This window comes from Onychomys torridus, chromosome 19, assembly GCF_903995425.1.
Source record: "Onychomys torridus chromosome 19, mOncTor1.1, whole genome shotgun sequence".
In the NCBI taxonomy this organism is placed as follows: domain Eukaryota; kingdom Metazoa; phylum Chordata; class Mammalia; order Rodentia; family Cricetidae; genus Onychomys; species Onychomys torridus.
Window position 1 is genome coordinate 54,189,576 of NC_050461.1, and position 27,925 is coordinate 54,217,500.

At 49.5% G+C, this 27,925-nt stretch overlaps 2 protein-coding genes across 2 annotated transcripts; both read left to right on the forward strand.

The window, feature by feature from the left end:
- The first annotated feature begins 573 nt into the window (after positions 1 to 573).
- On the forward strand, positions 574 to 4,534 carry Mrpl18 (mitochondrial ribosomal protein L18). Its single transcript, XM_036168803.1, has 4 exons — positions 574 to 767; positions 1,032 to 1,218; positions 2,703 to 2,934; positions 4,162 to 4,534. Exons 1-4 carry the CDS (start codon positions 716 to 718, stop codon positions 4,231 to 4,233), a joined length of 543 nt encoding a protein of 180 aa, XP_036024696.1. The 5' UTR covers positions 574 to 715; the 3' UTR covers positions 4,234 to 4,534.
- A 1,578-nt stretch (positions 4,535 to 6,112) lies between these two features.
- Positions 6,113 to 27,302, forward strand: Pnldc1 (PARN like, ribonuclease domain containing 1). The gene is made up of 19 exons (XM_036169177.1): positions 6,113 to 6,267; positions 6,642 to 6,699; positions 6,964 to 7,037; positions 9,242 to 9,281; positions 9,929 to 10,052; positions 10,218 to 10,306; positions 12,446 to 12,546; positions 15,312 to 15,388; positions 15,651 to 15,794; positions 16,701 to 16,770; positions 18,256 to 18,341; positions 19,429 to 19,484; positions 22,994 to 23,058; positions 23,411 to 23,464; positions 23,580 to 23,622; positions 24,884 to 24,983; positions 25,255 to 25,430; positions 25,534 to 25,632; positions 26,777 to 27,302. Exons 1-19 carry the CDS (start codon positions 6,192 to 6,194, stop codon positions 26,847 to 26,849), a joined length of 1,605 nt encoding a protein of 534 aa, XP_036025070.1. The 5' UTR covers positions 6,113 to 6,191; the 3' UTR covers positions 26,850 to 27,302.
- The last annotated feature ends 623 nt before the right edge of the window (positions 27,303 to 27,925 follow it).

Genomic DNA, 27,925 nt, shown 5'->3' on the forward strand with positions numbered 1-27,925 from the left:
TCCGCTAACCGCGAGGCACGCTGGGAAGAAGGGAAGGGGGGGGGGGGCTGAAAACGCCGGAAGTGGAGGGGGGGTCCTACAATTTTTGTCCAATTAGAAGCTGGATAAGAAAGGCGCGAGTGGAGAACTGAAGTCAGCCCCGCGGGTTGCGCATGCGCGTTTGCACATTCTAGTGCTTTCTAGGGTAGGGTCGAGTTGCGGGTGGAATGGGAGGGAGGAGACGGACCCCGTTCCTAGGGTTCCGGTGGGAGCCTGAGCGCCTTTTATCTTCGAGCTCTCATATTTAGGTGTCAGGGAGCACACGACCAGTCAGCTGAGACTCAATCCAGGCTCAACGAGGAAACCGTGCAGCCCGCGCTCCCAGAGCTCAAGGCGGGTGCGCCCCCTGCTGGTCTGCATCTCTGCAACCAGACGCCCCCAAAACCTCAGCCTGGGGTCACGCGTGCCTCGGGAAAGGACGCCCGAGAAAGCGGCGTGCCCCGCCCCTCACCTCGACGTCACCGGTGATTGGCGGATTAGAGATAACTGACCGCTCGCTCGGCCACTCAGGACGAGGGAGCTTTTTAGTTCCGGGTCCCGGAGACACCCAGGCCCTGCTGGTATCTGTAGCTTTTCCCTCAGTTAATATGGCTGCGGGCGGCTAGTCCCTTCGCTCAGACGGCGGTGAGCAAAGGCAGGCAGGGCGCGGGGAGGCTTTGCCGACGTCCCGGCAGCGATGGCGCTTCAGCCGCGGTTCTGGAAATGCCTGTCTGTTTGCAGGAGCCTGGGTAACTGATCTCGCCCCACGCCGTTGCCTGCGCTCTCGGCACAGTATATGGGAGCGTGCAAATCCGGTTTTGTCCCCGGGGTTCCGTGTGGGAAAGGGGACGCACTGACCGCCCCGGGGTGACGGTAGAACGTTGTGGGTCTGTGGCGAGCACCTGTGGGCAGGCGGCCATCTCTCCCCGCTTCTGGGCCCTGGGATGGGGATGCGGAGCGCGCCCCGCTCGTGCCCGGTTTTACACACCCACGGGGTCGTTTCCGTTTCCTAGAGTGTGGGCTCGCAGCCCTCTCAACCGGCTCCACGCCGGCGGTTCGGCACGAAGTGGAGGCGAAGGAGAACGAAGCTGTGGCCCCAGAGTTCATCAACCGGAACCCCCGGAATCTGGAGCTCTTAGGTGTCGCCCGGAAGGAACGGGGCTGGGCCACACTGTGGCCCAACCGTGAGTTCTGGCACAGGTAATTAAAGTCGGCTTGTGGCGGACCCACGGAAGCTGTGCATGGCACCTCACACGTCGTTTTCTTAATTCCTTGATTGACCGACCCTGCCAGATAAGCCCGGGGTTGTGTCAGGAAGATGACATGTGAGTAGAGATGACCATGGAGCAAACAACTAAGAGTTGTCCTGAAGAAAACTTTAATAAGAGACTGTACTGACAGAGAGGTGACGTGTCAAAAAGCTGATACCTAGCCGGGCGGTGGTGGCGCACGCCTTCAGTCCCAGCACTCGGGAGGCAGAGGCAGGCGGATCTCTGTGAATTAGAGGCTAGCCTGGGCTACAGAGCGAGATCCAGGACAGACACCAAAGCTACACAGAGAAACCCTGTCTTGAAAAGGCAAAAACAAAAAACCTGAGATCCCAAAGGACAGGAAGACAATCATCTGCCGTGAAGGATATTCTAGTAGTGGAGGTTACTAGGCTGGGACTGAGTTTAGTGTCTGTGAGGAACCTCCAGAACTGTGTCCCTGGAGTTCGGTAAATAAAGGGGTGAGTGAAGTGTGATGGGAACAGAAACCTACTTACAGAGCAGTAAGTAGGATTACGTTATTAGTTTATGGATTAGGGTGAATAATAGAGAATAAAGTCTGAGCCTTAGTTTTTGAGGTGGGGAATAATAGGAAGGGCAGTTACAAGACTGTTAATAGAAATGAGGTACTTTCTTTTAAAACTTTCAAATTTTATTTGTGGAGGCTGGAGCAATAGGTCATTGGTTAGAAAGCACTTACTGAGCTTGCAGAGGACCCAGGTTCGGTTCCCAGCACCCACAACTGGCTGTAACTCCAGTCTGTAACAACAGACACATACATGTAGGCAAAACACTCATACACATAAAAATCAATGTTAAACTTTATTTTGGGAGAACTGTGAGGGTTAGACCAGGACCTTGGGCATACAAAGCAAGTGCTCTGCCTCTGGACTGCACTCCCCAGCCCCAAGATGGCTGTTTATTGAAGACATTGTATTTACCAAGAACTATGCTAGTTGCTTTGAATTTATGTATTTCTTTCATTTAGTTATGTGAACTACACTATGAAGCAGGTGTAATAATTTTCTCCACTTTACAGAGACTGAGGAATTCAGAGGGAGATATGAGTAAATGCCAGAGCGTTAGGTTATTACCACGGTGCTACGGTATGGAGGTGGAATGAGCTACTTGTTTCCTTGGTATTAGAGTGGGATTTTTCTTTTTTCAGTTTATTGTTGGTGTGTGCATACTCACAGGTCTCTGCATACGCCACACACTCCTACATCACATTCTAGCTTGTAAGTCCTGGGGATTGAATTGGGGTGGTCAGACTTGGCAGGAAGAACCTTTACCCACTGAGCTATCTTAACAGCCTAGTCACTACATTCTTGAGAAACAGGCAGGCATTTATTCACCTGAAGTAATTGAACTTTTTGGTAAATAGATCGTTTGACAATTTTCTTGTCATCCCATTAGGTTGCGAGTTATAAAGACTCAGCATCACATAGAAGCACTGGTTGAGCACCAGAACGGCCAGGTGGTGGTTTCAGCATCTACTCGTGAATGGGCTATTAAAAAACACCTTTATAATACCAGAAACGTGGCGGCTTGTGAGAGTATAGGACGTGTGCTGGCACAGCGCTGCTTAGAAGCAGGAATCAATTTCATGGTCTACCAACCAACCCCTTGGGAGGCATCCTCAGACTCGGTATTTTTATTTCTTTATATTTACCTAAAAGATAAAAATTTGGGGCATTGGTGGTGGCAGGTGCTTTTGGAGAGGCAGGGGCAGGCGGATCACTGAGTTTGAGGCCAGCCTGGGCTACAGAGTGAGTTCCAGCATAGCTATGACTACACAGAGAAACCCTGTCTAGAAAAACAAACCAAAAAGATAAAAATTTGGCCTGGTGTGGTAGAAGCAGAGACAGATGGAGCTCTTGAGTACAGGGCCAGGTCTACAAAGCAAGTTCCATCTAGTCATGGATATAGTGAGACCCTTTCTCGGAAGGAAAAAGAAGGTGGTAAGTTGATTGTCGGTGACGCAGGTTCTTAATTCCAGCTGTCGAGGGCTTGAGGCCTCAAGTTCAAGGCTTGAATAGCTTAGTAAGACCCTGTCTCGGGAGGTAGAGGCAGGTGTGTCTCTGTGAGTTCGAGGCCAGCCTGGTCTACAGAGTGAGATCCAGGACAGTCACCAAAACTACACAGAAAAACCCTATCTTGAAAAACCAAAAAAAAAAAAAAAAAAAAAAAAAAGATGTTTCTGCAGACCCTATCTCAAAAATTTAAAAGGAAAAGTGGTGACTAGGGCTATAAGTCAGTGGTAGCTCTACCCTAGCATGCTGGATGCCTTGTGTTCCATTCATAGAGCACTCATGTGCTTGCGTGCATACGCACGCATGCACACATGCGGTACAGAACTGGGGATGCATCTCTGAGAGCATTGCCTAGCATGTGCAGTCTCTAGCAACATACAGAGACAATAGAGGGCATTTTATTAGTTCTTGGTATTAGATACACTTACATTATTTTTTGAGGATATTCTACGTGTTAGGCCTGTGGCTGGGTACTGTGACAGCACTTGATTTTTGCAAGGCCACAGGAGCTATGGCTCCCACTCTGTACAAACTGAGGTCAGTGAGTATTGCAAGTTTAAAACAGTAGATGACGGAGTCCCTGGAGTCTAGGATGTTAGCACTGCACTTCTGTTAACGCTGGCATCGGCCTGTGTAGTTGAAGATGCTGATCACTGATGGCTCTCCATTTCCTATTTCTTATGTTCCTAAGATCACTCAGAAAAACCAGTGCAGTCTGGGAGGTCAACAAGATGAAATCAATTGTATCTTTGTCTCTTGGAAGGCAAACATGTTTCAGGTTTTCTGAAGGTTAATAGTGTTTTCCTTTTTTTTTTTTTTCCTCTCTCTGATCTTCAAACCAGATAAAGTGTCTACAGAATGCCATGACAGAAGGTGGTGTGGTGCTTCAGGAACCTAGGAGAATCTATGAATGAAGTAGAAGCATTAACTGCTTTGAAAGTGTAAACATAACACCATCAGCTACTCCAGCCGTCCAAAGAAAGCATCTGCATCTAAAAACAGAAAGAAAAGCACTTGGAAGGAGAACCAGACTGAAAGCCTCATAACAATAATGTAACAGTGGAAAATTATTTAAAGTGAGCCTCTTCCCACTTCTTTGTGCTTGTGTGGTTTTGTTGTTTTAATCAAGGATTAAACTTGTCCCCTTTTGTGGACGTCAGTACTCAAAAAGCAGTTATAACCATTTGAAGAGCAGATTAAAACGTTTATAACAAACTCCAAACCCTTGTTGTGTTACTCTCTAAGTACCTTATGGCTACAGAGCAAACGTGAAGTTTCTGTAAAGCACTAAGTATCATGGATGGCTCCTGGCCAGTCATCGGGGAATGAGGATTGCTTGCTGCCCAGGATGGGGGCTGGTGTTTTGTCTTGTTGTTGTTGTTTTAAAGTTCTTTCTTGCAGATGACATCATTTTTTAAAAGATTTATTTATAGCCAGGCAGTGGTTTTGCACGCCTTTAATCCCAGCAGTCCGGAGGCAGAGCCAGGCGGATCTCTGTGAGTTCGAGGCCAGCCTGGTCTCCAAATCGAGTTCCAGGAAAGGCGCAAAGCTACACAGAGAAACCCTGTCTCGAAAACCAAAAAAAAAAAAAAAAGGATTTATTTATTTATTTATTTATTTATTTACTATGTACACAGAAGAGGGTGCCAGATCTCATTACAGATGTTTGATGAGCCAGTCTTGTTTTTAATATCAGTGTAATTGTAAATTCAGAACTACTATGGCAATATGCTGCAAATGCCTTACAGACTTCCTTGGACTCACTTCCTAGCGATTTTAGGCAAATCTTAGAAATGAGTGTGAGGAGCAGCCAACAGGAGGTTGAAGTGATGGGTGGTGAATGTTCATCTGAGAATTCAAGTCTGGCTGTAGGAGCAGCTTTATAAACACTCATACATGGGACTGGAGAGGTGGCTCAGTGTGATTAAAAGCACTGGCTGCCCTTGCAGAGGACCTGGGTTTGGTTCCCACCACCAGAAGAGTAAGTAGCTCACAGCTGGTACTCAAGTTCTAGGAAATCCAACACCCACTTCTGGCCTCTACAGGTACTGCACACATGTGCACATGTATGTGCCAGCAAAATATACATAATAAAGTTAGGTATTAAAAACCTCATGCAGGTTGGGGATTTAGCTCAGTGGTAGAGCGCTTGCCTAGCAAGTGCAAGGTCCTGGGTTCGGTCCTCAGCTCCGGGAAGAAAAAAAAAAAAAAACCTCATGCAAGTTAACTTAGGTTGGAGCTCAGGGAGATCATGGCAGCTTTGAAAGTTGATATAATGTGAAAAAGACATATAAACAAGGTGACTTTTAGTGCAGTTTCCAAACACTGTGCACCTCAATAGCTTTATTCAGGAGTGGGATATATTACTTCTGAGAATTCATTATTATTTTAGAAAAATGGTAAGCTTATACCTCTTTTTTTAAACATTGATTCTGAGGCATTCAGCATCTAATGGCATAGGAGTCGTATCAGTATCATAGGAGTCATATCAATAAATACCCAAGTGGAGGTAAAGATATATATATACACACACACCCCTCAGGTTAAATATGTGTCGAAGCACCTCACGTAGAAGCCCAGGTCTCTAGGAGACTGTACGTCTAGAACTGAGAGGGTATATCAGCGTGGAGACTGGTCACTGGGTTCCATAGGCAGGAATTGCTACAAGGTAAAGACCACATCAGCAGATGGCAACAGCTTCCACTTTCCCAGCAAGTTAAGATCAAGGCTGTGAGCATCCCACGCAAATTCAAATTCGCACTAACCCGGGTCCTGGCTGTAGCGGGCCACGTGCACGAGCTTTAAGTTCCTGCGCAGCGGAAACGCGTGGGCAGCACGTGGCCGCATCCGGCGCGCTCTGGAACCAGCGGCTATGGACGTGGGCGCCGATGAATTTGAACAGAGCCTCCCACTCCTGCAGGAGCTTGTCGCGGGTGCGGACTTCGTGGGTAAGGTATCTGGGGTTCAGGCCCTGTCACCAGAGTCGCCCGCCAGGGAGAGCCTGGGGACTGGTGTGTGTGGGGTTCAGTACAGGATCGGTCTCCAGGCCAGAGGAGTTCAGAGAGCGTCCCTAGGAAGGAGAGGAGGCTTTCCCACCGGGCCGGAAGCAATCAAACCCACAGCTCCTGCATCTGTTGCCCGGACAGCCCTGTTTGAAACCACACCCCAGGCTCCTGTTGTCTCCTGTTGATGAAACTGGCTTCTTGAGTACCCAAAAGGTGTGCGTGTGTATGTGTACACACGTGTACCACCTGGAGCACTTTCAGCGTGAACGGTGGTGGCTTGCTCTGTCTCAGGACTCGTCTATTTTGCTCTCCCGTAGGTCTCGACATAGAGTTCACAGGTCTGCGTTCAAACTTGTCCCGGCACCAGCAGATCAGGTACTGCTGTTTTAACAGCCCACAGAGGCGAGCCTTCCTCGCCGGTGTATCCTTAATTACACCCTGTGTTGGGCATTTTTGGATGGGTTGCTCCCACCTGTTGAGAGAGATGGCCTTTGTTGGCCAAATGCTAGTACACGTCCCCTAATTGTGGTAACAAGGACACAACCGGCCCCTGGTTGAGAGTAGCTGAGCCTGCCCCAGAGGTCTTGTGCCTGCATCCGACCCCCTTGCTGGTGCCATGAGATGCCTCTTTCTTCACAGTCTTTTTGATTTGCCGTCTGAGTGGTATGTGAAGACCCGTCAGAGTGTTCAGAAATTTACAATCTGTCAGATTGGTGAGTCTGATGTTCAGCTCTTGGTTATGGATCGTTCAAGAAGGTTTTTTTACTGTGTAGGTTTTCAAAGATGTTGTGTGTCATTTTGTATGCTTGCTCTGTTTTCAGTGTGTGTGTGTGTGTGTGTGTGTGTACACCACTTGTAGTGTTTACTGTGTAAAAGATGGTGGTGGTAGCTTTTGACCGAGCAAGAATTTACCAGCATTATTTTGTGGTCTAGACAATATCAGGGACAATTCCTATTAAACCTGTTCCATCATTTGAGCAAATGTGTCAGTGAGCATATGCGATTTAAAATTTTTTTAGGTTAATTTTATGTCTTCAGTGTTTTGCCTGCATATGTATAGATGCACCACTTGCATGCAGTGCCCACAAAGGTCAGAGGAGGCTGTCAGATCCCCTCTAACTGGAATTACTGATGGATATGAGTCACCATGTGGATGCTGGGAACGGATCCCCTGGCACCACTGAGCCATCTCCCCGGCCCCAGTGTGTATGATTTTTAAAAGAAAACCCACAGGATCAGGATTGTACACATAGTTTAGATTTTGGATTTTTGTTTTATTGTTCATTTGATAGAGTTTAGAAGTCTGAGTTCCCATACAGACCTGGTCATTTTCACAGTTCCATAGTATTACAAGCTACAGATTAGGACTTAGTGTCCTAAATAAGGTATATTTAGTAACTATTTGTTTATAATTTAGTGCATTTGCAATTCTTGTTTTGTTTTGTTTTTTGAGGCAGGGTTTCTCTGTGTAGTTTTGCGCCTTTTCTGGAACTCACTCTGTAGCCCAGGCTGGCCTCGAACTCACAGAGATCCACCTGGTTCTGCCTCCCCAGTGCCGGGATTAAAGGCACGAGCTACCACCGCCCGGCTGCATTTGCAATATTGACAGCCTTCATATTTACCCACTCCTGTACTTTGGGCACCTGGAGTAGTTCTGTCAGTGAGACTGCAGAGTTAGGGTGTGTGCATTTAAGTGTTGATGAGTACTGTTGATGGTTCACAATGTTTTCAGTGACCGACATCAGCAACAGTAAGTGTACATTCCCATGTGTACGGAGAAAACCCTGGGAAAGTCTGAAAATTTTTAACACAACCTGATAGTCTAAAAACTACTCTTCGGTTTATTCTGGTTTACATTTTATAATGTAACAACTTTAGTGAAGGACTAGACAGTACCTAAAGTTTGGCAGGTGATGTGGTTTCTTTTGAGAAACCTGCCTTTGTAATACGGGTCCTTACTTTTTCAGTAAAATGAATTACAGGTCCAAGCTCTGGGCCAAGTTTTACAGACCCCTGCTTTCTCTGGAGAGGAAAATTTATGTGTGTGCACATCTGCTTTCTCTGGAGAGGAAAATTTATGTGTGTGCACATCTGCTTTCTCTGGAGAGAAACATTTATGTGTGTGCACATCTGCTTTCCTCTGTTTTTGGACTTTGCTGCCTTTTTTTTTTTCTTATATATTTGAGAAGTACAAGAAATTGCTCTTAAGTTTTTTTGTTCTGTAGAGAACTTTGGAAATTTTCCACTTTGAGTGGCTTATTTATTTAGTAATACAGAGATTTTTAAAGTAGTCAAATCTGTCTTATTTTTTTTTTGTGTGTGTGTGTGTGGGTTTTGAGTTAAAGTTTATTCCTTATTTATGAATGTGGGACACGTGTGGAGATCAGAAGCTAACCTGGTGGAGTGCATTCTACCTTCCACCCTTATAATCAGTTCCAGGGATTAATCAGATCACCAGGCTTACATGTAAATGCCTTTGCCCACTCAACCATCTCTCCTGAGACAGAATCTTACACCGAAACCCAGGATTGCCCCGAACTTACAAAAATCTTCCTGCCTTAGCCTCTGAAGAAGGAATAACTTCTAATCCTCCTGCCTCCATCTCCCAAGTCCTGGGACTACAGGTGTGTGCCATTGGGCCTGACTCTTGGCTCCTTTTAAAGCTATGAAAATGCTGACCTAATACTTCTGTGCTTGGAAAACTGGCCACCATTACATTTTGGTAATTTCAGCACAAGCTGTGGTATGGCAGGTCTCACGCTGCAAGTCTGTTTTTCAATAAGGTTTTGTACCCCCTGCCTTTTCCACAGCCTGCTCCGAGTTTGTGGGTGCAAAGCATGGGCGGGAAGGTTTGGGCTTTGCTTGACATCAGGTGGCTTTGCCCCGGCATTCATTACTTGTGCTTTTGCTGTTCTAGGACTATCTGTGTTCTCCAGCATTGAAGGAGAGTCAAACAAGTATGTATAACGACTGTAACACACACAGCTTTTCCCGTACGTGTTTGGCAGCTTTGCCTTGGGCGTCTGAATCACTTTGTCCTGGACACTCTGTTCTGCCTTCTGGCTCTTGCATACATTCTGTGCTCTGCAGATTGGCAGTAGTACCTTTCCTGTGGGGCCTCTCCTGGCCTGTGTCTTAAGTGTTCTGGCTCTCATTTTCATCAGCTGGCCTTCGTGCATCTTCAGGGAGTTAGTAAAGTGTGCTGACATCTAGAGAGACGTTGAGCTGCCTGGAAACCCTCAGGCACCATCAGTCAAAAGAATGCTGCATCTTTTGGGACACCCTTGCCGGGAAGCTGCTGCAGGAGGCTGACCCTGTGTGTGTTGAGGGTTACCTCCCTGCTGCTCTGGCTGAACATCGGGATCCTCTGAGTGGGCCATGGGCCTATTTCTGCTTTAGACTTTGCTCCCCGAGGACAGTATCATCGCTTATTTTCTTTGGCCCTACATAACGTACCTAAAATACATTCAGCCATCAGAAAACATATAGATACTTAAGAAATGAAAATCTAGCCCACCCCAGGGCCTGATGATGTATGTGCTTGGCTGGTTTTTCTGTCCGTCCTGTACTTGTTTGAGGTTTCTCATCACGTTCTCCTTTATAGGTATGTAGCCCATTCCTGTAACTTCTTTCTCTTCCCTACAACGTTTGGGATCTTGGACTCAGAGTTCTCTTTCCAGGCGTCTAGTGTTCAGTTTTTGAATCAGTATGGCTTCGACTATAACAAGGTATGAACCTGGAGAAGGGGACCATGGCTGTGGAGGGGTATTCTGAGTGTTCTGGGTCGTCTTCCCCCACCTCTTGTCTGCACGAAGCCAGGGTGTTGCCCCTCACTCTGCTGCCCGGTCTTCAGAAAGCTCTTCCTAGTCATCTTGTTCTGTTCCCGTCTTCAGTTCCTCAAAAATGGAATCCCGTACATGAATGAAGAGCAGGAGAAGAAAGTTAAGCACAGTCTCCTGAGAGGGAGCTGGAGAGTACGAAGGTAGGGCCCACATTCCCACGTGCCTTTGGTTTCCTGTTGCTGTTTCCATCCTCCTCTCCAGATGGGGATGCTGGCCCATCCATCCACACTTCGCTGCGATGGATTTGGCTGCCTGTACTTTCCTGAGAGGCTGAAACTTTTTCCCATCTCCTTTCAGCTCCCATGTGAACATTAATCTTCAAAATGAAAAAACGTGGTTTGGGAGGTAAAGCTCATTTGGTAAAATGCTTGCCTCAAAGGACCTCAGTTTGATCCTTAAAACATATGTTTTAAAAATGTGTTTGTAATCCTAGCATTAGGGAGGCAGAGAGAAGTGAATTCCTAGAGCTTGCTGGCCGTCCAGCCTAGTGGACTTGGTGAGATTCAGGCCAGTGAGAGACAGACTTTCTCACAGAGTGGTAGAGAATACTTGAGAAAGGACAGGTTGATCTCTCTCCCACTGCCAGCACCTTCACATACAGGACCCAACATGGTGGAACACTGGTCACCCTAGCTAGCACTCAAGAGAGTGAGATAGGATGATTGTGAGGTCCAGACCAGCCTGAGCTACATAGGAAGATCCTCATCTCTAAAAAAGAGAAACAGAAAGGAAAGAAAGACATGAACTTTTAAGTTTGGTGCTCCAAAGAGACAGGAATTGAGTCTGTGGTGTGAGCTGAGGGATTCACAAAATAACTCTGTTGGAGGCACAGAGGTCTCTAAGACTCCAGTATGTCTGTGTGGGCCCTAGAGGGCCTGAGCCTGCTCAGCACGGGGCTTGTCTGTGTCGCTGGACAAAGTGGCCTCCTTTGGCAGGCCCAGACCTGGCAGCCTCTCACAGGTTTGCACTAAGGTTCACAGTGACCACAGTGAGGTGGTAGCTTGGGTCTGGGGGTGTGAGCTATGGCCACCACTTAGTTGCCAGTTTTGAACTATATAGTTCTTTGAGATTGAGATTTTTCACCTTCATCAGAAAGAAAAATCAATTAACTTTGATTCTGAAATATGGTTTTCATATGGCCTGGGTAATCTTGATATTTTGGTGGTTTTGTTTTGTTTTGTTGTTGTTTCTTTAAACTTGTTTGTTTGTTTGTTTTTGTATTTAGTATTGATATTCATACAAAAGTGTAGGTTTTTTTGAAAGGAAAGACAGTCACTTACAGAACTTCACTGCTAAGCCCGCCTTCTTTTCAAAGGGGGGTGACTTTCCCTTTTTTCTCTGGATACCTGCCAGAATTCTAAGCATGCTTGCTCTGACCTTGTGGACTTTCCCACTGTTTCTCCGAAGCCTCTCCCCTCCCCTGAGCTACTTGCTGACCTCCATTGCCAAATCTGCTTGATTTCTTGAACCCTAACTCCGAAGGCACAACTGGCTTTCTGCCTTCTTTGTCTTGCTTCTCCCAAAGCTGCCTGGATTTACAGCTTTCAGGTCTTGTTGTTTTTCCCTCCAAACTCTAAACGGTCCTCAAGGTTCAAGACTAAAAGGAGAGGGAAAACAATTTGAATATTTTAAAAAATTATTTTATATATGTGGATGTTTTGCCTGCATGTATGCCTATACAGTGTGTGACTATACCAAGGGAGGCCAGAATAGAGTGTCTGATTTCCTGGAAGTGGAGTTAAAGAAGGTTGTGAGCCACCATGTGGGTGCTGAGACTTGAGCCCGGGACCCTCTGGAAGAGTAGCCAGTGCTCTTAACCGCTGAGCCATCTCTCCAGCCGCCCCCCCACCCCCATGTGAATTTTGAATCTTTTGTTACTTTCAAGTGTCGAAGAAAGACCTTCGATTTCTGACAGGAGCAGAGGGTTCGTCCATGTCCTTGTCTTTTCCTCGTGTTTGCAGCCAGTTCATTAGAGGTCCTCTGGGAGCGCGGACGGCCGAACTGACAGTAGTGTGCACTGCAGGGCCCTTGCTCTCCTTCCGTCTCATCCGAGCCGGCTTGTGTCCCTGCAGGCCTCTGAAGAGCAGAGATGAGGGCGTACCTTCCCCTTGCACGGAAAGATGTGGGGAACAAATGACCGTTTTCATTGTTGCTGTCAACTCTCACTCTGCGGTCGCAGTGTTAAAAAGCAGAGGTTCCAGGCACGTTAGTCTTAGGCTTGCCTTAGGAGTCTGGTAGGATCTCTGCCAACATTTCTGCTTTCCTGTGTCCGTTTTCAGCTCTCTGGATAAAGACCAAATTAAGGTGGTGATCGACAAGGTGACTCGGTGGCTGGACCTGGCTGAGGACGGTGACCAGATGACTCTGCCTGGCATTGCTGGTAGGCAGGAGGCCATTCCTCCCGACCTGGGTGTCGTGGCAATGCACCAGGAGGTGGGAAACACATTCTCTTTCCTCTAAGTCCTGGTCTAAGATGCCTCATGACTGAGTCTGAGTGATTTGCTCAGTAGGTAGCTCATCCTTGGGCTTAAAATCCTGACCTGAATTCCCAAGTCTCAGAGGCTTTTTAACCTGCATTGAGTGTCAAGGGTAAGGATCACCCCTGAGCTGATCACTTCCACCCCACTGGAGTGCCTGTTTTCATAACTTATGGCAATTTATGACCTAGTGTAGCAATGCTCAGAGCATGGTCTGTGAGGTCAAAACCGTCTTCCAAGTGTTGCTTGGCTGTGACATGTTAATGCTTTTGTGCCGTAATGATGATGGTAAAACCCACCTGCACCATGGCACAAGCTATGGTAGGCTCAACCTCTGCTGGTAGCCACTGTACTCTTGCCGGCTGCTCGGGTGGGAAAGGAAGCTTTACATCAGACCCTCCTCGGTGGGAAATAACGTCCTTGGTTTTTTCAAGCCCCAGCCTTTGGTCACTTTTTACTTAGATTCTGTGTGTCAGCCTAAATGTAGAAAAATAAGTGTGCCAACTGCATTGTTGCTGTGAACAGCAGAGTGTCTGTGCTGGGCATGGGCACCTGGGCAGCATTTTCAGTAGAGACCAGGATCAGCTGAGTACATGTGTGCATGCACTGGAGATCAGACTCAGGGCCTTGTGCATTCTAAGGAAGTAACATCGAGTGGCATCTCCAGCCCCAGCTGTTTCTGCTGCAAAAAAAATTTTTTTTTCTTTTTAGCATTTATTGTTTTATGTTGTATGGCTGTTTTGCCTGCATCTGTGTATGTGCACCACATGTGTGTCTGGTACACAAGGTGGACAGAAGAGGGCATTGGATTCCCTGGAACTAGAGTTACAGATGATTGTGAACCCACCATGTGGGTGCTGGGAACCAAACGCAGGTCCTGTCTAAGGACAGCAAGCACTCTTAGCCACGGAGCCATCTTGCCAACCTCTCTTTATTTTAGTGGAATATAACTTCTACTGGAAATTATCTATCCCCGAGGTTATTTTGACCTGGGTGTTTTTAGTCATTTTCCTCATATGGAAAAGCCTGTCACTTTAAGACTGTGTTTTCTAGCCATAAGAAACAGGTATGTAGAGGAGCAAGACTGTAGCTCAGTTGGTAGAGTACTTGCCTCGCATGCACCAGGCCCTGGGTTCAATCCCCAGCACTTCATAAAATCAGATGTGGTGATACACACATGATGAGGAGGCAGGAGCCTCAGCAGTTGAGGATCCTCTTATCTGTATAGTGAGTTCGTGGCCAGCCTGGGCTATATGAGACTGTCCCAACAAAAACTACAAAACAGAAACTTGGATCTGTTGCCATAAGCTTGACAGCCTCTCACTAGCAACCTTTCTGATGAGGTCAGTGCCTGTGTGCACTCATGCTTTCGATTGGTGTTGGCGTAGCAAACCGTGTGAGCGTCTGGAAGACAGACAGAACTGCAAGCCAGCGTCTTCCTAGTAATGGGCTTATGCTGTTCCTAAAGCAAGACCCAGGGCAGGCCACTGGGCCTCGTGTCACTCAATGACCAAGTCCCTTAGTATCAGCAAATACCTAAGGGATTACTGTTAGTGAACATTAAAAAGCATACAAAGACCATACACCACAGCCAGGAGCCTGGCACACACAACTTTAACCCCAGTACTTGGGAGGCAGAGGCAGGTGGGTCTCTACAAGCTCCGGACCTGCGTGGTCTACATACCAAGTTCCAGGCCAGCCTGGTCTACATAATGAGATCCTGTCTCATAACAAGCACAAGCTCCACCTCCAAAAAAGCCTCCAAGAGCCTCCCAGCTCCCAGAGTCACTTGAGACTGGTGACTTTCTCTTTTCTACCATTGGATCTGTTGGGCCTGGTTTGTTTCATTTTCTAGTGTTTAAGGACCACAACATAGCACATTAGATCAAATGCAGAAGTGGATGTGATGCCAGTGGATGTTAGACATTGTATTTCTCTTTCCCCTAAATGTGTTATTTAAAAGATTTTTAAAACATTTATTTTATGTATATGAGTGCTTTGCCTCCATGTATGTATGTGCACCATGTGCATGTCTTAGGGGTCAGAATTGGAGTTTCGCATGGTTGTGAGCCACCACATGGGTGCTGGGAACAGAACCCAGGGTTTCTGCGAGAGCCACAAGTGTGCTTAATCATTGATTGAACTCTCTAGCACCTCTTTCTCTTCTATTTCTTTAGACAGATCTTACTGTGTAGCCTTGGCTAGCCTGGAACTTTAGGTAGACCAGGCTGGCCTCAAGCTCACAAAGGTTTGGTTGCCTCTGCTCCGGAGTACTAGGAACGAAGGCATGCACCACCACACCCAGTTCACTAAATATTTTTGTTTGAGAAACTAGTTATGTTTTGTAAGTGTTATTTTTAACTTTCTGCTACTGAAGTGCCTTTGGTGAGTTGTAACTAGTACTAGTTTCTAACAGGGTTAATATCAACAGCAACAAACTACAGAAACAACCACATGAATGTCCCCAACTGAAGAGCATTCCTGAGACCCCAACCTTTGAGGACTTGGTCCTAGACCATCACAGTGGCACGGGCCTGGGCACAGCAGGTTTCCGGTGCAATCCACCAGTCACAGGCTCTCAGCTTTACTCCTTCCAGCCTCTCCCATAGGGAAGGAAAGTTCAGTAGTGTCCCAGGGTCTGTGTGTGCCTTGTGCTTCCTCGCTGCAGGGTTCCAAGCCTTTGAGGTCCAACTGGTGCTGAGGCAGGCCCTCCCCAACATCTGGACAGTGCTGAAAGACGAGGGGGTGAGTCCTCACCTAGCTTTGCCTTCCTTAGCGGCTCCCTCATCTCTCTCTCAGTCAGCCACATTTGGCTGGCCTCTGAAAGGCTTCTATCGTGTGTGTGTGTGTGTGTGTGTGTGTGTGTGTGTGTGTGTGTGTGCGCGTGCGCGCGCGCGCGTCTATCTGTCCGTCTGTCTGTCCCTCCCTTCATTCCGTGTTAAAGAGATGCCTGTTTTCCAGCTGCATCCCCAGGCGAGTGCGCGCTCTCTCTCTCTCTTCACTGCAGGTGGTTGTGAAGAAGGTTGGGCAGCCTCATCGCTGGTACCTTGAGCACGCCTCTTGCGACCAAGTCAGCTGCTGGAAGGAGCAGATTCTTCGCTCTGCAAGGGGCTTCTCTGTCTTTTTCCAGATGTTGGTGAAAGCCCAGAAGGTAGGAAGCATCTGTTTTCCTGTTTTTGTTTTTTCGCCATCATCTTTTGTATTAATGGTGGTGGATTTTGGAGGCTTCTCTGCCAATAAAATTATCTGTCTTTGCTTAACCTTATTCAGAAGGCCAAGAAAAGATTAAAGATGTCTTTTTTTACAATAAGTGATTCTTGGGGGCTGGGGAGATGGCTCCAGGGTTAAGAGCACTTGTTGCTGTTGCAAAGGACCCAGGGTCGATTCCCAGTGCCCACAGGGCCCCTTCCAGCCATCTGTCATTTTAGTTCCGGTGGATCTGACTCCCTCTTCTGGCCTCCGTGGGCACCAGGCATGCATGACGTGCAGACGTACCTGCAGCCTGAGCACTAAGACATAGCCTGACTTAGTAGAATTTTCAAGCGACCCTTTGCTTTTGCTAACTAGCGTCATGGACCCAGCCTTGGTCTCCGTGGTGGCTCAGTTTGAGGACGGACTGTGCATGTGAGATGCTCCTGTGTCTTTGTCCCTTGGAGCAGCACAGGAATTTTAACAAGTACCTAAAGTTGCTTAGAGAAACTGTGCCTTCCTCAGAGTCCCAGTGTGTTCCCCTGCCTGAGGTCTCTTCTGTTCATTCATCTCCTCCTCCTCCCTCCATCTCTCCACTGCCTTTCTCCCCCACCACCCATGCTTTCTCCTCCCTCGGAGCCTCCCTCCTCTCTTTCTCCCCCTCTCCCTCCCCCCCCCCCCCCCCCGTCTCCTTCCATCTCAGCTGTCCCCTTACCTTAAGTGGGAGCTGAGAGACGGTGATGCTGGAGTATCAGGTGATTTAGAGCTGTGGCTTTATTGAAGGAAACAAAAGCCCGATTCCAGACCCAGCAGTGTCAGAGCCGATTTTAGAATTCTCTTCTCTCACCTGTTGCTTTACTCCAAGTAGCCCTTGGTCGGACATAACATGATGATGGACCTACTGCATCTCCATGAGAAGTTCTTCCGACCTCTTCCAGGTAGGGGTGAAGCTGCGTTCTCCCAACCTCAGGTCTGTGTCTGTACCATCCTCTGGGTAGAGACCAAGAGCCCTCCTCGAGGAGGGTTAATGTGATTACACACCCTCTTCCTGTGCCCGAAGCTGTGGCATCGGGCACAACCGGAAATGTGTGAAGCAGAGAGCCTACCGTTCCTTGCTTAGTGCTTTGGCTTAGTTCCCTCGGTTCTGAGTCCTGACATACTGTGAAGACTGTATTTGAGCTTCAGGTTGGCTTTTCTCCTCACGCCATTATAAACCTGACAGATGTCATTGCGCTGACTACCCAGGCTCCTGTTCATGTGGAGCCTGTTGATGGACAAATGGCAGGATAGCATAGTGAGGTGAGGTGGCGGCCTGGGCACGGTGGCGGGATCAAACCAATTCGTAAAGGTGTGCCGCACACTAGATGGAAAGCACTAGGTGTGCCGCACTGGATGAAAAGGGGCGGAAAGCTCTGGGAAGGTATTCTGGCACACACGCCTGGGAAGAAGAGCCACGTTGGAGCGAGCACACTAGAGAATTCAAAGGCACATATAAGAGGCACTCAGAAAGCCCGAGCAAACAGAAAAACGTTATCATGGGAGATATCACAGCAGCTGGAGGGGCCCCTGTGGCTCTGGGGCCTGTGGCTCTGGTGAGGTGCTGCAACCACATAGGGCAGGGGGGGGACCTGTGGGAAATGTGGGCAGTAGGCAGGTGGAAGGAAGGGGTCAGGACCTTTTCACACGTCAGCGGTGAGGTGTCAAAAACCAGTGTTAGAAACGGCACTCAGGTGGGCCCACGGACCCCAAGGAGAGGACCTGGCAGAAGTCACTGTTGGGGAGGAAGGGGGGGGGGGGGGGGGATAGTCCTGGGGCTTTCTGTAGGGGAAGTGTGTGGTGAGGTTGTGTTTGTAGTAGCTTCATTAGCTGTGCATAGAGTATAACCTATCAAGAGTCCATCAGAAGCCCTTCTTCTACCAAGGTGATTTTTTTTTCTTTCTTTATTTCTTCTTCTTCTTTTTTTTTTTTTAAAGATTTATTTATTATGTATACAGAAGAGGGCGCCAGATCTCATTGCAGGCACATGGTTGTGAGCCACCATGTGGTTGCTGGGAATTGAACTCAGGACCTCTGGAGAAGCATTCAGTGCTCTTAACTTCTGAGCCATCTCTCCAGCCCCCAGAATGCTTTTCTTAGTTGTAAGGTATTCGCTTGACTTTGCCTTGGACTGTGTTAGCTGATGGTGGCTGTAGGTAGGGCCCTGAGTTTGGTGGAAAGCCATGTGACCTTTCCCATAGAAACGGGCAGTAGTGATGTGTCTGGAGCTTTACATCCCTGGATGAGGGTTAGGGGTAGTTCCAGTTCTTGTCTGTTCTGTCTGCTTTACCAGTCAGCGCTGGTGGCAAGTTAGCCTCGAGGGTGGGTCTGTGTTGTTCCCACGAGCCCACAAATTCACGTGTCCCCATCTGGACCTTCCCCCTCAGAAAGCTATGATCAGTTTAAGCAGAACATCCACAGCCTGTTTCCTGTCCTCATTGACACCAAGAATGTAACAAAGGACATCTGGAAGGTAATGAACAGGTTGTTTTGGGGTAGGGGCTGTGGAGTCTCTGCAGGTGACACCTTTCTCTGGATTGGAACACATTCCGGGGCCCAGTTATGTTGTATTGGTGTAAATGTGTGCTTTTCACTGGATAACAGAGCAGTAGTTTTGTGGGGTTTGTTGTGTTCTTCAGACAGGGTCTTGTTAGACACTCCTGCTTCAGCCTTCCACATACTGGAATCAAAGGTGTGTACCGTCATGCTTGGCCCAGACAGATCATTTCAGAGCTCAGTACATGTTCTATAAACCTGTGAGGGATGCCCAGAGAGAGGGATGCCCAGAGAGAAGGATGCATAGAGAGGATCAGCCTAAAGGATGAGGACCCCTCATAAAGTCTGGGGAATTACTGAGGTCATGGGTTCCCTGGCAGAGTTAGAATTACAAGGGAGTTTGCCTACTGATCCCAGCTCTGCCGTCCACTTCATGTGTAGTCTAGAGTGGAGCCAGGTGATATTTTGAAAGCTCCCTCCATGACTGTCCTGTAGCCCAGGTCACACACTACCTGTGGGAAAGGGAAGCATTGAATGGCTTTCAATGCTTTTAGGAATTAAACAGAATAACAGCAAGGGGAATCCATCAGTGTTCTAAAGTCTCGGGATGATTGCTCAAAGTGGCTGCTGGAGGAGGGGCAGCAGAAGTCGGAAGGGGGTCTTTGGCACAGGTTTGCCCAGAGAGGCCCTTAATACATGATCTTCACCTGCTTCATCTTTGATTTTGGGACTTAGTAATGTGATGTCACCCCAAGACCTTCTGATCCTAGAATGCCGGGTATTCTGCATGTATGGCCCGGACTTAGCCCAATATCTCAGATCCCTGTGTTCTCATACTTCCCTAAACAGAAGGTATGAGTTCTCTGGGTTACACTTATAGCCAGTGTTATTGGGACATCTGGTCTCCTGACCCTGGAGTGAAGGAATAAGGGCAGATAGGTCCCTGGGGTGGGGGTGGGGGGAGGTGTTGAGGCTGGGATTTGCCAGGTCCAGGTAGTGACCCTTTGTGAGGCTTGTAGCAGATGTTGACCCCAAGCACAGTGCCTTGTTCTTCATGATTGCAGGAACTGCGTTTCCCACGAGTCTCCAACCTCTCAGAAGTATATGACGTGCTAAGCAGGTGAGGAAGGGGCCTCAGGAGCAAGGCCTGTGGCCTCAGCTGCCCAAGCCACAAGGGACCCCTCAGATGTTTCTCTGGTTTTAACTAATTCCAAGCCTGTAGCTGGAAGTTCTCCTGTGTCCCGCAGCTGCTCAGTCCCACAGAAAACACACAGAGGCTTATTATTAATTACAAACTATTTGGTCTATGGCTCAGGTTTATTGTTACCCCCTATTTCTATTAATCTATATTTTGCCATGTGGCCATGGCGTTACCGGTCTGCTGGCATCTTGTTCCTTGGGCAGCTGGATGGTGTCTACCCTGCCCCTGCCCTTCTTCCCCCGTCTCTCTGCTTGGATTTCCTCCCTGGCCTTTTATCCTACCTTACCGTAGGCCAAAACAGCTTTATTTATTAACCAGTGGGAACAACATACATTCACAGCATACAGAAAGACCATCCCACAGCACAAGCCCCCTGGTTTTGATGTATTTGTATGTAATTGGCGTGCTTTTCATTGGACAACAAAACAATGCTTTTGTGGTACAGCCCCCTCTGACCCAGCTGCTTGGACCTTGTGTCCTTCCATCCAGCTCCTCATGCCTCAGACAGCATTCCTGACCCCACTTCTGAGAAGAAAAAGTCAGAGGTCAGAGGCCAAGTCAGCCTGCTGCCTGTCTTCCTGAGCAGTTGACAAATGCTGTCATTTTTACCACTGTCTCTCCTGACGCCAGCAAACAGTCATCTCACTTGTTTATTTTGAGACGGGATCTCAGGTGCCCCAGGCTGGCCTCCCCCCACTTCCCCACCGCCCCATGTAGCCAAGAATGGCCCGAACTTCTGATCCTCCTGTCTCCCGTCTCTCTCCTTCCCCAATGCTGGGATTACAGGCGTGCACCAGGATGTCTGGTATTATGGGGTGCCTGGGTAGAGCTTTGTACCTGCTAGGGGAGCACTTTCACAGCTGAACTGTGCCCCACATCCCTTCCTTGTTCGAGGCCTGCAGGGCTGCTCTCTGTGGGCTCACTGTCCTCTCCTCACCGTCTTCCTGCTCTTAGACTCTGCCTACCTGTTCCTTCCCTGGGGATCCAAGCCGCCACCTCCCATTTCTCTAACCGTCACCACTTAAAACTTAAAACCAACCTACTCGTTTTCCGACCCTCCTCCTGGCTCCCACGGCAACCCTGTGGTGTTGTCGTGGACGAGTGTGAACTATGTGGACTAAAAGGGTCAGAACTCCTTCCCTGGAGGGGAGCCGTGGCAAGGTGCCTAAAACTGGCGTGGCAGCATGTCTGCTCCCCGGAGACAAGTTACCCGCCTTGTCTTTGGTCCCTTCAGCAGCCTCACGCATGCCCACTGCTGTTCGGTTTTCTCACTCTTCACCCGTTGCTGCTGGTACTTGGCAGGATGTTGCACACAAGGCATTGGGGACAGGCCGTGGCACCTGTGCTGGTCAAGGCTGGCTCTACAGTGCCTTGGAGCTTGGGCTTTCTCCTCCGTCAGAGGAGCTCTGGGTTTCTCTTTTCTGGTAGGAGGGCTGGTTGGTCTCCTTGACTGTGTCTCGTCCTCATCTCCTAGAGTGTGTGTGGGTGTGTGTGCTTGTGTGTGTGCTTGTGTGTGGTGTGTGTGTGTATACCTGTACCGTTTTCAGCAGCCTTCACCCCTCCTTTCCTGTGTCACTGCTACACGCTGCCCTTGTGCAGCCGCAGTTCACGGCTGGCTGGTCTGTTCTCTTGTGTTTTGTTTTTGTTTGAAGTATCAGGGATTGAACCTCGAGCCTCGGGTGTCAGAGCTAAGAGCTGTGCCACTGAGCTGTGCCACTGAGCTGCCGCTGTAGCCATCAGAGTAGACAGCTCTGGGAGAGTCCTCTACCATCTTCCTTTTCCATTTTTCTTCCCTGAATGACCTGCAGACATCCTCAACTTAATATTCAGTTTTGTCCCTTAGGCCCATTCCAGGGCCTGTAACATCTGCTGAGTCTTTAGGGCACCAGGCTCAGTGCTGATGGCCACGTGTCCAGTAAGCGGGCACTAGAGTGAGGGGAGAATTTTTTTTTTTTTTTTTAACTCCCAAACTCCAATCCCATGCTTCCTGGATTTAAACCCAGGATCTGACACTCACGGCGTCATAACTTACTTTGAAGAAGCCTCAGCCTCGCCATCTGTGAAGTGAGCAGCTAAAACCCTGATGTAACTCAGGAGGTGGCAGTGAGGTCAGGTGAAGTCAGCCATGGGGGAGGCTGAGGACAGACAGGCCTTGGGCTTGTTGAAACTCAGCAGCCGTCACTGCTGCTGACAACCCTTTTGACCCTGATAGCGGCGCGTGGCACAGGGGCAGTCATCACGGCCATTTCACGTAAGGAAATAAGGGCCCAGAGAAGCTCAGCATCCGTAAGTGGGAAAGACTCTGGGTGGGAGCAGATGTGGTAGAAGTTTCCATACTGCCAGATGCTGTCACTCCCCTGGGCCCAGAGCCACGTGGTCTCAGAGCCGTGCCACCCACACTGACCTACTCAGGGGTGTCCAATTGCTGTTTCCCTGCAGATCTATATCTCCATAACCTCTCTTCTCTCCGTTCTCAGGATCATAGCCATTTCCAGCTGTGGGTTTTATTTACAGTGCCGGGATTGATCTGAAGGCCTTTCCATGTTAGGCAAGCACTCTACCACCAAGCCCACATCCCAACACTTCTTAAAACATTTTTTATTTTGAGGCAGGGTTTCACTAAGTTGACCAGGCTGCCTCTGAGGTCACTGTGTAGCCCAGGCTGGCTTGACCCTTTTGTCTCCTTGCCTCTGCGATCTTAGTGCTTTTGGAAGTCTCCATGTGTCTTGGAGCACCTTCCCACCTGGTCTGCAGCCACGCTCTCCACAAGGGCCAGATCTGCTCCTCACCGCTACCCGCTACCCGCTCTTCTCGGCTTGCGTGCTGCCACTCATTCCTTCAGCCAAGTTAGTTCACATGGCCCAAGACTGTCCTCCAGTGCCGCCTGCTTCCGGTAGCCTGGTGACCTGGTGCCACTATCTGGAGGGACCCTGGAGTTTCTGTTTGTGACCCAGGACATGATGCAGTTATCTCTGTACCTAGAGACTCCAAGCTCCACAGGGCAGGCAGCTGTCTGTTTATGTGGTGTCCAGATGTTTTCCACAGCCTGGAACAGTCCAATTAGAGTCCCTTTTATCTTGTTCTGTGGCCTCGTCAAGACCTTATCTGTCCATACTTAGATCCATGATTGCGTCTTAAAACGTTTTTTTTTTTTTTTGGGGGGGGGGAGGTTGAGACAGGGTTTCTCTGTGTAGCTCTGGCTATCCTGGAACTCACTTTGTAGACCAGGCTGGCCTCAAGCTTACAGATCCGCCTGCCTCTGCCTCCTGAGCGCTGGGATTAAAGGCATGCACCACCACGACTGGATCTGCACCTTTTAAAAAGGATGTTCTGAGCGTATATCTTTATAACTTAAGAAGCATGGGGACAAGAGGAGGAGTTACTTTCAGTGAGCTGATCTTTTATTCCCCCCTTTTTTCCCCTAATAGTAACTTGAATCCCACTCAGAATTCTGGACCAGTGATTATTCATGCGAGACAGTGTAAAAAATACGGTATGTCCCTGAGCTCTGGCCCCTTGCACAGTTGGCCAAGTGCCCTGGGGCTGAGCTGAAGGTTCTGTGGTTCCCCCAGGCAGGAGGTTGTGGAGGTTTTGGTGGGCATTCCTTCCTGGCCTGCCTTGCCTTGCTCCACACAACTCTGCCTTCCAGCTATGCTAAGCCAGAGAACGTTCAGGTCACAGGAACGTGTTTTCTCCTAATGTGTGGGGTGTAGTCTGCCACATCTACATGTTTATGAGCAGGAGAAGGGCAGTGTGTGCCATGGCAGTTGAGTGGGATGGGAAGAGGGACTTCTTCCTCATGATGTGTTCTAATCTGACTCCTCTCTTCTGGAAAACCACTTCAGCCGAGACCAAGTGCCCCCATGAAGCAGCGTATGACGCCTTCCTCTGCGGGTCAGGTAAGGTGTTCCTCAGAAGGGCAGTCTGCTCTGGTGATGTGTGCTGGGTTCATGTTGGGTTGCGCACTTTTCCATAAGCCTTGAGACCTGTTACATCTCTAGCTTTTTCTTCTAGTTCTTTTGAAAGTGGCGCACTTGCTCCTGCAGAGGGTGCGTGGGTGAGTGTCTTCCCTTCCGCCCTGTTACCAAGTCTCCAGGTTTCAACCAGGACCTCTGGGTCACAGGACCACCCAGAGCCAGCCAGTGTTGAAGCAATCAGTTTGCTCCAAGGAGCCCTTTCGTGCCACCCTGCCTCCTGCCTGGGTCCTGCCCCTGTCTTGGCAGTGGGGGAAATTGGGAACCCACATCAGGGGACCCACAGAGCAGGGTTTGACTAGAGTCCTAATTCCTCCTAGAGAACGTCCTGGCTCAGTGCCTTGGCTTTGTCAGCTCCAAATATTGGAAGTGACAGTGAGGCAAGAAGACAAGATGTTCAGATGAAGGACAGATCACAGGGGTTCATAAAGGTTGCAGGGATGGTGACCACGAGAGGTGCCTGGATGGAGGAACACCGAAACCCAAACCAGAACATAAATGCATTGCCCCTGGTGGTGACATCCTGATGCCCCTGAGCGGGCATGTGAGCACCAAGAGCACACACTGATGTGTGACAGAGCTGTGAGTGGGTCACATTAATTCCATAGGACTCGGTACCCACAGAAGGATTTTACCACCATGGTGCCCTGTTCTTCAGGACTGGCCTAGAAATGTTTCGAACTGTAATCTGTCAATTTAGGGGCTGCCTTAATTTGTCTATTTTGGCCACAGGTATAAATACAAATGTTGTATGACATAGCGATATGAGGCTTATAGCTTATGTGAGGAGCCTGCCAGCTGGTTTCCTCTTTCCTCTGATGTGGCAGCATTCAGGTGTCACTGGCAGGTGCTGTGTGCTAGCGCAGAGTGAGCAGCATGGCTCAGGGCCTGGGACCAGGCCTCGCTCCCTTGGTTCCTTTTAGCTTCATGACTGGAAAACCCTTCTCCGGTTAGAGAAGCTCATGGCTGTCTGGGCCTGCCGATTCTGGGATCTGCATTTGGGGTGCAGCTGGTGGGAAGGCTGGTGGCAAGGGACGGCCGTTTGGAGTCAAGGGTGATGTCACTTTAGAGAAGATAAAGTGGAGTTTCCTCCAAACAAGGAGCCCTCATTCTCCGAGCCTGCTGCCAGTGGCTGGTCAGCAGAGACCGGAAGCTCTTGGTCCAGATTCTGCCTGTATGTGTGAGGGAAGCCCACCAAAATGGGCCCCAAGACATGGGAGAGGCGGAAAGAGAGGTGCCTGAGGCAGCTCTTCCCTGTCTTCCCACCAGAGCCTTAGCTGTGCCTGAGGACCTGCACAGAAACCTGTGCACCCGAGAGCTTCAGGGTTTTCTCTGTCCCTTCAGCAGTGGCCCTGCCGAGGAGCCCACCTTCCCTCAGTACCTCGATGTGCTGGCGCCTTACGTGAACCAAGTGAACCTTATCCGAGCTGGGGTTCCTAAAATTGTGAGTACGGCTCCCTCTGCTCCCTCCCCCGTGGTGCGCTCGGGGTTCTGATGACCGTGCAGTGGGCGCTGAGGTGGAGGTGCTCCCCACCGCACTTGGTTCTTCTGTTTTTCTGTCAAAACCCACACAGACTGGCTCCTTCCTCCCTTCCCTCCTTCTCTCCTTTCTGCTCCGGCCCCAGGTAGAGCCCTTCCTAGGTTCTCCAGCATTTCCAGTTGCATGACGTGTCAGTAAGAACTGTAGAGGACCTCTCTTGGTTTTGTTTTCCTAGAACTTTTCCGGCCCTGATCACCCCAGTATCCGCCCTCCTATCCTTATCCTCACCGTCAGGAGGTGGCCTGGAGTCAGCGAGCATCAGGTCTACCGAGAATTCCAGAACCTCTGCAAGTTTGATGTCAGGCGGTTCACCCGGAGCCAGTTCCTGCTCCTGACCAATAAGTTCAAGGAGTAGGTACCTGAGTCCAGGCCCCTCTTCTCCTCCTCACAGCCTCTTTGCCCTCAGTGGCTCTGGCCACATTGTCTGCTGACTCTAGCAAACTTCTTTTGGCAGTGCCCGAAGTGTCTTGAAGGAGTACAGGAACCATCCAACCCTGCAGGTCTCCCTGTACCGCTACTGGAGACATTCCCCCAACATCACCTGCCTGTTGCAGTGAGTGACCTGTCTGCTGAGGTCCCCTTTGGTCTGATTCTGGCCCGGTTCCCTAACTGCTCTGAGTTGTCAAGCGGTTGTTGATAGGTGTGAAGCAGAACTCACTCATTCGGAACCTCCCACTGGAGTGCTGGGCCCTGCCTTCTCAGTGAACCAAAGTGGAACTCTGAGCTGGTTGGGAGGTAACAGGAATGTGATAAGCAGCTGAGTGGACCTTATGTGGCATTGGTGACATGCATATCAAACATGTGAGGAAGGGTGGGGACCGGGAGGAACCCGAGAGGAGACGATGGGAGTCTTGGTAGGATTCAGGGAAGTAAGGAGTGAGGCAGGCTGTGGGGAACGCAGGCAGGCAGGGGCAGCAGCCCTTGAATGGAGGTGCCTGGTGAGCAGTGGGCCAGTGAAGGGAACAAGGAAAGGGATCAGGTTAAGGAATAGGTCCCATCCGGTGGGGTCTGTGCCTGTGAGGGATTGAGAGGAGGGACGTAATCCGACTCCCATTTGCAAAGCCTTGCTGCCTCCTGTGCCATTGGGAGGGTGTCAGGGACCAAGTGCCGCTGTGAAATGGTCCAGCCTGGGTGAGGGACAGGGACCAAGCATGCAGCAACCCTGAGGAGGGTTAAGTCGTGTTTGAGGTTGGGGCCCGAGTGGCTGGAAGCTTTGTGAGGCTCCAAAGGACCCGGGAGCCATGGACAGTGGATTTGCAAACAGCCTCTTGTCCTGCCCATCTCTGGGGAAGGCAGCTTCTCTCTATTGACCCCGAGAGGCAGACTCCATTGGCGCCTCGAGGATGGTTGAAATGGCATCTGTGCTGGGGATGTAGCTCAGCTGGTAGAGTGCTTGCTTAGCTCTGGCTTCATTCCCTACCATCACCTAAATTAAATGTGGTGCTCCACACCTGTCATCCCAGTTTTTGGGATGTGGAGGGCTAGGAGTTCAAGGTCATCTCTGGCCACAAAGAAAGTCTGAAGCCAGCCTGGGATACTTGAGATCCTGTCTCCAAGAAAAAAAAAAAAAAAAAAAAAAAAAAAAAAAACGTTGGGAGGAGAGAATGGGAGTGGAAAGCAGAGCCTGTGCTAGTGGCCGCCACTGGTCCCCAGGCAGACCCTGCCGTCCAGGCCTCATCTATGTCTTTGTCTTACAGAGTCTGCAGCATCGTCACCACCTGGGCCATGGTTGCCTTCGTCCTGGGAAGATGGAGCCCCAGAGTGCAGTGAGCCACCGCCTCAGCTTCTGCCCTAGCTTCCCGAGATGGCCCTCATGGCTCGTCTGTGTGCACCAGTTTGTTTTCAGGCAGACCTGTGTGGCCTTTGTAGATACTTGGTTTTGTTCTGAATGTGAAATTTTGTAAATACGATGTTTTCAGGCAGATCTGTGTGGTCCTGTGTAGATATTTTGTTCTGTTCTGAATATGAAATTCTGTAAATATGACTGATAATAAAAACAAAAAAGAAAAAGCCCTGGCCTGTAGGATCCTTGTCCATGGCCAATGTCCATGGCCTGTAAACTGCCGGGCAAAGTCCCGGCCATTTGGGTTGGAGCCACTGCCCCAGCATGCCCAGAATTTGGTGGGTATGTGTGAGTGAAGGGCTATTTGGACAAGGAGCTGGCAGAGAGGAGGGAAGGGGTTGCTGTGGCTCCCGTTGATACTGTGTGAGCCCCATACTGCGGGTGTCTAGCCGACACTGGGATGCAAAGAACAGTAAGACCTCCAGAGCTCCAGGCTCACGGAACTCGTGGTTTAAGAACGGGAGGAGAGCATTTGCAGACAGTGATGCTGTGGAGGAGACCGTGAGGCATTGTCACGGAGTGGAGGGATGTCCTTGCTGGGGACTCAGACTCCCAGCATTCTGTCCTGCTGATTGTGCCCCAGCCGAGCAGCCCGGGCAGCATGTGAAATTCATGGTTCCATGGTTGGAGCAGCAGGCGCAGCCCTACTATCATGGTACTGCTGGAAGACTGGACACAGCCATCTCACCAGAGTGCTTTGAAAACCTTCGTTTTCTCGATGAAGAAAGGAGCTGTATCATTTTCCCCTCCAGAGCTGAGAAGACGACCCAAGCGTTTTTCCTCTAAGTTATGGGGTGGAGCAAACTCACTCCCCACCCCCAGATTCCCAGTGACTCGGGGTTCAAAATGCCACTGGGGAGCCTCTTCCTCCTCTCTCAGAGCAACCCTAGCTCTGGGCTAACGTGGCTTGTGTCCCTGCCTGCAGACAGCTGGGCCTCTTTGCACCCCCTGCCCCACCCCACCCCCTTGGTCCCCATGCTCATGCATCAACACCTTTTACTGA